The 9997-nt window shown below is 38.2% G+C and overlaps 1 protein-coding gene across 1 annotated transcript; it reads right to left on the bottom strand.

Moving 5' to 3' along the window:
- Positions 1 to 5944: 5944 nt before the first annotated feature.
- Positions 5945 to 9064, bottom strand: LOC107677415 (barH-like 1 homeobox protein). Its single transcript, XM_016472299.1, has 3 exons — positions 8609 to 9064; positions 7407 to 7629; positions 5945 to 6321 (listed from the first exon to the last, which is right to left on the bottom strand). The coding sequence occupies exons 1-3, from the start codon at positions 9003 to 9005 to the stop codon at positions 6042 to 6044; spliced, it is 900 nt and encodes a 299-aa protein (XP_016327785.1). The 5' UTR covers positions 9006 to 9064; the 3' UTR covers positions 5945 to 6041.
- Between the last annotated feature and the right edge of the window lie 933 nt (positions 9065 to 9997).

Raw genomic sequence — 9997 nt, 5'->3', positions numbered from 1 at the left:
TTGTGTTGCCTTGTGTAATGCAGTAGCAGCGTTATTCCCAAAGTATATCAGTTAGGATGTCCTTTATAAAGAGCTGCTTTCTATGCTTTCTATGCAGACTATACTCTTGTCCCAAAAACTGGTTTACTTAATCTGATAGCAGTCAGTAAGTGTAGTAAGTGTAATTTTTGACTGCAGACGAGGATGGTGATGATACCACTGATAAGCCACCACTAAATATTGTAGAAACTTAATTTGCTGTAAAGTTGCTTTGCAACGATTTGTATCATGAAAAGCGCGGTACAAATAAACTTGAATTGAATTGAATGATTGATTATGTGCTGGTGATGATATGGCCAGTACATCGCAGTATGGTTGTTAGGCCACTAACTATGAGGTTTGGCCAGTGCTTGACACTGCAGGGTTATTAGTGGTCATTTCCCACAGGATTGAATGTGGCGCTGCAAGCGTGGGGTCTGGTTAGCAAAGGCCATGTCCAGACTAGCCCTCACGCATGGATGTGTTGGTGTAGGCCTTTCTTTGTGTGGTCAGATTCTCCACAGGACACTTAATTAAACCGAGCCAGAGCCAAAAACCACCCTGAACGTCATTACTGTCACATAGTGAGGAGCTTTATCTGTATCCACGCATTTAAATAAAGAATATTCTCCTCTAGTGTTCAGCACGTGTTTCATAGCTGACCCGCACATGCAGTGATCACAGTTCTCTTGTCAGACCAGAACTGTCATTTGAAAATTTCTGTTATTGTGAGTGTATTCTGCTGTATTTTACTTCCCTCTCTTTCATCCCACCTTCAGTTCTTTAGTGTGCCTTTGAGATAAAGGCTCAAAAGCCCCTGTGTGCTGTCTCTGTGCTGTAAAGGGGGTGTCAGGTACAGTTTGGTAAAATCTGATGCTAAAGTTGCTTTACTCAAGGTTAGTGACACATTAAATTTAACTGAGTTGTTATCGTTTTATTTTAGAGTGGAAAACAGACTCCCGGTAGTCGTTCTTTACACAAGATCTTACTCCATTGTCGAAGGGCACTGTGTGTGTAGCTACTTTCATTATAGAATGCTTTATATGTAAAACTATTAGGATAAAGTCCCATCACAGCTTTAAATTTAAAATGCGGCTAAAAATAAAGAAATGTGCGACAGTAATTTAAAATGTAGTCAGTCAGAGAAGCGTTTCCTGAGGTTTTTGTTTTTATTAGAGCAAAGTTGCAATGTCTGAATAATGAAGAAATTACTCTTATGAATCTTTTTTCCCCCCCAAGTCAATCAAATAGATTCACAAAACGACCGCAAACTTGCTCATGGTTTGAATATGACTCACTCTATTCGTGTCAGTGAATCATTGAGAATGGTTACTGACTTCACAACTGACTTCCTCGCTGAACCACAAGTCATTATTGTGCATGTCTGCTTAAAAAAACTTCTTTCTGTGATTTACTTTACTTTAGAGGCTTACATCAGTCTGTTTACTGATATTGTTCTTATGACATTGTGTAAATAAGGATACATACACCCAATAACCAATCATTTTAATATTTGTTATCAATATTTGAATTTGAATATTTGAAATGTATATATTGTTTTTTAATACATTATTCAGTTATACACAATATCTGAATTTTAAATTTGCTTTTAATTTAGAACTGATGCTCTATAATGAATAAGTAATACTATTCTTAAACGGTTTTATAGTATTTTTTTAATGCATAAAAATAGTTTATAGTATATAGACTGTGGCAAATATAGTTTATAATATTTAAATATTTATAACAAACAACTATTATTGGTTAGTGTTTAACATACGAGATCCAAACACATGGCACAATTTGATACTACTCTATATTCAACTACAAAAGCTACCTAGTTCTGAATAACTTAAATCTTTGTAGCCTATATACTAAAACATCTTGTCATCACAATGAAGAACAGTGACTGTAACCATCTTTATCGAGTGATTTTGTAATTTGTCAGCTTTATAAAAAAAGTCATTTAAGTCATTTATTTGTTTGAAGCTCTGCTCATCTTAGCCATTTCAGAATTATGTATTAAATAGTTTTTTGGCTTCGTTTGTACATGTACACTTCTTTATGGTACTACTGAGTTTTGACTTGTGCCACATGCTGGCTCAGACACTATAGGGAGAACCATGTGTCTAACCACTAGTAATTGGCAGGGTGACCTGCAGCAGGACCTGTGAATGAAACCCATGGAGCGGGACAATAGGTCAGTCCCCGAGGAGCTGCCCCAGAGCAGCCATAATGCACTCACACTCTCCCTCCACTGCCCAGACAACAGACAACAGCCGTAATGAACTTATCAGCCGTCGTAGCTGACAGCTGACATCTATATTTACCAGCCATCGCTCAGTGTAGAATATTCATGCCGCACTATGCCGATACCACTTAACTGGTCAGTGCTTTGGCCCTATTAACATTTACCATTCCCATCTTAATTGTGTGTGTGACATCGCTGTGCTGTGCTGTGCTGTCTTGCGGTCTCAATCGAGTCTCGCCGTCCTGTCAGGAGAGACTTCATTACAGCAGACTGTGGTGTACACTGTCCATGTCCAGACAAGATTTCTCTAATGAGCACATCACACCAATATAAACATAGACACACACACACACACACACTTATGGACACACGACTCAACAACAAAGACCTCTGGTACACGGGAGAGAGGCCATTACAGGCAACCAAAAATACCAGACACACACACCCCATATAATTAATTTGATAATATAATTTAAATAATATGGAGTATATAGTCTCTTATGCTTATCAAGGCTGCATGTATTTAATCTAAAATACAATCAAATCTAATATTGTGAAATATTAATATGAAATAATGATATAATGTAAAATAACGTTTCAATTTTAATATTTTCAAATGTAAGTTATTCCTGTAATGGCGAAGCTGAATTTTCAGCAGTCATTACTCCAGTCTGTAGTGTCACCCTTCAGAAACCATTCTAATGCGCTGATTTGGTGCATAAGAAACATTTCTTGTTGTTATCAATATTAAAAACTGTTGTGCTGCTTAATAGTTTTGTGGAAACCATGATCTTTATGAAGTGATTTTTTTTTTCTTATCTAGTTTTCATAAATGAGTGGAAAACTCATGGACAAATCACAGAGATTCATTGGTCAGAAAGTATGGGGACCTTGTGTCTATCTGGACGTCCCACAGGATGTTTTGTATTGTTCTTTAGTCCGTCTTTCTAGTCTGGCTGTTAAAGCTAAATAGTTTTGAGAGTGTTAGTTATGCCATTGTATTAATTTTGTGCCCAGGTGCTTTGCATAATTTCATTCTATTTTGTAGCTCTGCTTGTAGATTTCCCTCTCTACAATCTTTACTTCCGAGGAGAACTTTAGTTTTAACGCTGACCTAGCTGACGGTTCACTTCTGTTGAGGCATATATCATATTTATGACATGTCTTTTAGTATGTGTGAAAATAGTGACATTCTGTACTGTATATAATATAAACACCTTTGCGTATATCTGTATACATGCTTCATATCGCCTGTAGGGGTCCCTGTGGAGCGCTCAGGGACCAAAAGAACAATAACTGCTATCTCATAGCCGCTCTAAGCCCTGGGGGTAGTGTGTGTCGTGTGTCACCATGAGGTAGGTGTGTGTGTGTGTGTTGGGTCCTTAAGCAGCCCCACGGGGCCAAGCACCGCTTCATTCAATCGCCGAGTTATTGATTAGATAAACAGTCACTAGTTTTACATCAAGCCCCCGATGCTGTCTACGAGCCTTTTATTGACGACAGTGGGAAATTTGTTCAGCCGGTCTCAAGCTAGCCAGCCTACTTGCCGCCTCTCTTGACAGGATAAATCTCAGATTCATGCTTCGGGATGCTTGAAACACTCCGAGCAATTCACACAGTTCCTGTTTATCATTGTAGTTAAGATGTTTATTTCTGCCCTTTTTTCTTTATTCTGTATTGGTCTTGGGAGGAAAGGCTTTTTAAATACACGGAGTGATAAGTTCTTTTAAATGTTTTTCAGGCCTCCCAAGAAACTCACGGCGAAGGAGCGCGTGTCAAACCTAATGCGCTCCGAGTATCTCAGTGGGATAGATGGAGAATCCAAGTCTAAGAAGAAGAGGAAAAAGAAGAAAGGTCAAGCAGAGGAAGAGCAATCTACTGCAGCATAAAGAGGAAGACTTCGTAGAGATCGGAGACTCTTTTCAGCTGAGATGTGCTGAGTTTGGAGTCCTTTGCAGCCAGGTGGACTCTCAGGATTGAACACAGGTGTTTTTTTATACAGAGTGACATTTTTTTACCTGTAACAAAGCAAGAATGGTCGGCAGCGTGGTCTGAAAACCTACTTTTACCATCTGCATCAAAAAAAGCTTTGATACAAATGGTAAAATGGGCGTATTAGGGCGAAGTCCATATGGAATGTTTTATTGCTCACAGTCAGTTGATCTGTGAATTTATTATTATAAATGTGGTGCCATGAATATGACTATTTAAGCAATGTGATTTACAGGAAAGCAAGCCGTTTCATCAAAATGTTGTAATACAGTCACTAAATTTTATATTAAAGTGGGTTGTATTTAATAGGTGTGTTTGTTTCATTTCATCTGATTTTGGGCTCTCCACAGGATTGAATCAGAAGTTTTTCAGAATCACTGGCGACCAAACCTGGCATACATTTCATGTTGTTCACAACGTTATGGGAACACCGCTTAAAAATAGTCTTTGTTAAAAGCTTTTTAGCTCTTTTCCCTGGTTTGAATTTCGGCTTGGTCAGGTAAATAGGGGTGGATATGTAGAGGCTTACGCTGACCAGCTGTCCAAGCGTTGAGTCTGACTCGCCCGGTCACCAGCTGCTGTCTTTTGGCCGAGTCTTCGCTGCAGCGCTAAAAGAAATTTGACGGGAATATTGCGTTTCACGGTCCTTTTACTACTGCAAAAGCCGCTTGTAAAAATGTTATTGGTCTGTAATAATTAAACGCCTATTATGATTGGTCAATTAAACCCACACAACAAACCACTTACCCAGATACGCTCGTTTCGATGTGACTGGGCTTCTCTGTACAAAGCTGAAGAGAAGAACTCACAAAAGGTTTCAATTGGCAGTAATGTATATGCTTATGTTAATTAAAAACGTAAATGCAGAGTGATGGGAGAACATGTCACAATATGAGCGCAGGAAACAGACGGGAAATATTTTTTTATTGCGTATACTGCGTTCACGGGCTGATGGTTTGATGTCCAGTTGAAGCTGTAATGCAGTTATAAAAATGACAGTTTTTTGTGTATAAACTTTTTTGCTTATTTTAAAGCCCATTTTATGCACAATATATTCACAACCATTAGCCTATACAAAACTTGTTTGACCAAGAGAATATGTAAGAATAAAGTACTTCCGTCATATGTGACAAATTCACAGTCTTTATTCAGAAATTATTTTGGCGTCTGTTGAACCGGGTTGTAAACTACCCATAAACACAACAATTTCCACAAAAACGGATGAATTGTCTGAACAGGTCGTAGTGCCATTAATCATTTTTGCGCTGATCTGTGCATTTTATTTGAAAAACTTTTTGTCATTTTTTTGTAAAACGGCTGCTCTGCAATACCATCACAATAATCGGTGACAAATTACATTTGTTAATTGTTATTATTGGTTTTGTTTTGTTTTTATTCTTTTTGTTCTTGCATTTTTATCATTAGGTAGACAAAAATCCACAACTTGTGCATTTATGGTTCAACTTAATTGTTATTTTTTTTTTAGCCTATGTTTATTTTGGTTTGCTTGCGTCATAATTTTGTGCAAATAAACCACGCCATTTCTTAGGGGAAAAGCAACTTCTTTCAGAAAACAGTAAGGAGGTTCATGAGGTGATGGAACCTCATCAAATAATTTTCTGATAACTTCTTCCGGACGGTAAAGTTTAATAAATATTTAGCATTCACCTTTTGGTCAGTCATTTGGAAAGTCTATTATTGCGAGTTCGTATTTTCAGCATATTGTCCAAGCGTAACCCTGTCGTTCCTGAGGTTTGAGTTTTTGTCAGGTTGAATCGGTTCATCGCGGCGTGTGTCGCGGTATCACTCCAGGGAGAGATGCTGGATCTCCGCTGCCCTGAAGACCGTGCAGGAGGATCCTCGGGACCAAAGGCCGCTGAACCGGTGGTGGAGGCGCGGACGGCCCTCTGTACAGATACAACCCTGGTCCCGGGTCGAGGTTAGACACCAAACTTTGGGGGTAAAAATAGGGTGATGGGAACATTCTCTGTAGAGCAGAGTAATTCCCTGCTTCTGCGAGGAGCTCCAGCCCAACCGCTGTCTGCCGTTTCCACTTCGTTCTGTTTTGAAACAAAAAACGTGGGGCCTCATTAATTTACAATATAATGTTAATGTTTTTTATATGTAATATTCTCATTAAATTGCTGACATTCTTGAAAACGTTCCCGTAGTTTAGCATTATATGTACTGTTGTTGTTGTTGTTAAATATATATATATTTTTTTTAAATCTAGTCCATCAAATCAAAGTGTGGCATAACTAACGTGCAGGAAGCCATTTTGTTGTCATGTGACACTAAACCATAAAACAGACGACCCCTTTAGGTGTGTCAATCTTTAAGATTTAGGTTTTTATTTATTTATTCGCATAATTTGACATTTTTATGAAAGGGAACGTTTTGTTCAGGTCAAATAAAGTAACTCTAAGAAAACCTCGTGATTTGAAAATGTTTTCAAATTCAAGGTGCAAGGAGAATATTTAGTAGGCTAGCCTACTTTTTCTTCTTCTTTGTAGAAAGGGGTAGGCTATAAATTCATTTCAAAAATGCCTTAATAAAATTACAAATAGTTGCTTTTTCCAACATCGCCTTAATGCAATCAGAGCTATGGATATTATTAATAATAAATAAACAAACAAACAAACAAACTGTAATCAAATATTTGGCGCTTAATGGAAAGTTTTTGTTCGTCGAGGATGAATCCGTGTAATATCCTGTAGAACACTCATCCGTCAAATTGTCACTCAGCAAAGAGCCATTTCAGATAAATAATTAATAATTTTAGCAATTGTTTAATTACTACGCGGAAGCTAAATTATTGATACACGATGCAGCAATTTATTATTTATGACTAAATGTGTTGGACTCGTGCTGTGCGCGGTTGTATATGCACAACTTTTTCCCGTTGTGGTTTCATTTTTTGACAGCATGACAGAAACAACGCACAACTGCTACAAACACTTCTTTGACAGCATAATATTGATATTATAATATTTCAGAAATATAAAACCTTTCGTAGTGATTTTGTTTAAAACCTTTCAATTTAAAACGTCTTTCAAGTGGTTCGGCCCGCATAATGGCTGCTAGTCAGCTGCATCTTTGTCAGTGTGCAAACGTGTGTGAGGTTTCACAAGATGTTTGTATTCACCTGCGGTTTTGGTACCATGTTTTGACCTGTGTGTCGGTGAGGTTGAGAGACGCTGCCAGCTCCATCCTGTCCTGCACGCTCAGGTACTTCTGACGCTCGAAGCTGCTCTCGAGCTGCGCCAGCTGCTGATCCGTGAACGCAGTGCGGGCTTTACGAGGCTTCTTCAGCCGGGAGCTGGGACTGTCTCTGCTGCTGGAGATTTCTCGATCAGCTTCGTCTTTCACTGAAAACCCCATGCACATATTTAGATCATAAACATTTGTCATTTTAACAGAATTGCCATTTCTGACTAGAGCTCACTCACGTTTGTTATATTGCCTATTTCACATTAGTAAATTCTGTTATTTCCGTTATTTAAAATTTAGACAGGCGTTTAAACAGCACTTAAGACTTTTTGCTAATATTATTTTTCTATAATATTGCATTAAAATAATTCAAACAACAGCTCAACTGAGCGCCAATGAGAACTTAAGACGCTCTCAAAAGCGCTTGTCATTATGTTAGCCTACAGATCTGATCATCAGAGGGACAAATTCAGAACCCAAATTCTTTAATTAAACATTTACTGGCAGTTAATTGTGAGCTCACAGACTCCCTTAATGGACTGAACCTATATCAGGACATTTGATTTGGTTTAAAACCATTATAAATGTTGAATAAATGACCTCCAAAACAGGTATTTCTTATTTAAATAATTAATAAATAAATAGTTAATTAATAATAAAATAAATAGTTTCGATTGCAAATAAATTTAACGAATAATTGTATTGAACTGAGTTGTAAGAACGAAGAGAACAGAAAACGACAAAATGATCATAAAAATATAAATAATTTTATATTTTTCTTGACGGATGTCAGCAATGCTGTAAGCTATAGCTACTTATTCGTACTTATTTTGTAATCTCTTAAAACCTCCGTTTTCAGGCTTTTACATTTTCGATATTTTTTTAAACATTAATATAAATTACATTTTTATATTTATCTTGACTTTGTAAGTTTTACCTAATTTCGTAGGAATGTAAATGCATAACGGCGTGTGACCATAGCCTATATCAATTTTAATATAAATCTTAATCTAAACATGTAAATAATAATAATTTAACTGTTTGCATTGGAAATCTTTTGAGTATTTGCTTCAATGTTTTTTTTTTTCTTCTTCTTCTTCAAGATGTGTTTATAAAAACAAGCGTAGTGTGTCTCACCCCTGTATTCACTGTCCGAGGACGAAGTGCTGTGAAGTTTGTCCATACAGTCTTCAGCATCTTGTGCTGACTGTCCAGTGCTGGAATAAGGAGCACAGGCTGCCAGAGGTTTGCAGTCCGCTAGTATGTCTCTGATCAAGAACGAGGACGTGACTGTTCGCGGTTGCTGGGATATTTGTAAAGGAGAGTCCAGTCCGAGAGCGCGAGCGTGTCTTTGCACCGCGTCTTCCACCGACGTCCGTCTCGGGGAGGGAGGCGACGAACAGCCGCTGTCCAGGTCCGACCGCGGGCTCAACTCCGCTGGAGACCTGCACCCCCCCTTCGACATACACGGACTGGTCGGTCTGTGAGAAAGTATAGACTCGATCCCAAAGCTCGACCCGTTTGATACCTCCATCGCGAGACAAATCGATATCAAATGTGCATTTGTCCTTTCTGACACTGGTTTTGGTGATACAGCGAAAATTTGTAGATTCAAAACAGTAAAATTAGATTAGAATTCTGGCCATTAAAAAAAAGTCTGCCAAACCTCTTTTGATCCTGTCCAATTTATTATTATTATTATTTTTTTTTTTTAACTTTAAGCGATTTTTACCAGATCCTCCTCCTGTTGTTGATTGCAGGTCAGTTTTGTTGAATTTGTTCTCGTACAGTCCCTCAAAAACGAATCCGTGAAGTGCACCGGTCAGTTTCAGCACCAAGGACAGGTACAACTACATAAGAACAGCACTATCAGCACTCATTATAAAACTCTTCATCAGCTTGAAAACTTATCTGGCTTTCTAGAGACAACTACAACCATACTAAGCCCCAAATCCTCTGACCTAAACCCGATGCTGATGTGTAAAATTCTAGTCCAGGTCTGCGAGGACTAAACCTGGGTAACAGTATAAACACAGGCAGTGATCTCCACGACCTGAAAATGACACCCTCCAGGAAACAGCCAATACCGGAGGTGGAACAAGCTTTAAAAGGTGTCCATTCCGCGTTTGTCCCGAGCGCCACGTCGTTATTGGTTAAAGGATGTTTTTTGGGGGGGGTGATGATCACGTATGTGTTGTGGGAGGGGGAGAAACATGGTCAACCCTCCCTCTTTTCTTCTATATAAATCGCAGACACGTAATACGTGACATGTGGATCCTGCACAAGGTGCTGGATTTTACATTTACCACTTCACCACAATTTCCTTTTTTCCTCTTTCAGAGCAACACCTAAACCGCAGGGTTTTTAAACTTGTACAGAGACCCCCAGCCGAACTCTGATATCCAGGGACCAATACAAAATGCTAGATTTTTATCAACAACACTTCGGTTTTTATTAGAGCTAAAATAAAATATTCAGAAATGTTTTATGCTATATATACACTATATATATATATATATATATATA

The sequence above is a fragment of the Sinocyclocheilus anshuiensis genome, unplaced genomic scaffold (assembly GCF_001515605.1).
Source record: "Sinocyclocheilus anshuiensis isolate Anshui unplaced genomic scaffold, SAMN03320099.WGS_v1.1 scaffold668, whole genome shotgun sequence".
Taxonomy (NCBI): domain Eukaryota; kingdom Metazoa; phylum Chordata; class Actinopteri; order Cypriniformes; family Cyprinidae; genus Sinocyclocheilus; species Sinocyclocheilus anshuiensis.
Note: the sequence above shows the minus strand (reverse complement) of the source record. Positions and strands in the feature narration are given on the sequence as shown.

Excerpts from the sequence above, each read along its gene's own strand:
- LOC107677415 (XM_016472299.1), bottom strand. The coding sequence starts at position 9,005 with ATGGAGGTATCAAACGGGTCGAGCTTTGGGATCGAGTCTATACTTTCT. Across the intron at positions 7,630-8,608 it reads CTCGGACAGTGAATACAGGG|TGAAAGACGAAGCTGATCGA; the intron begins GTGAGACACACT and ends TGGGGTTTTCAG. Across the intron at positions 6,322-7,406 it reads ACATGGTACCAAAACCGCAG|AACGAAGTGGAAACGGCAGA; the intron begins GTGAATACAAAC and ends GTTTCAAAACAG.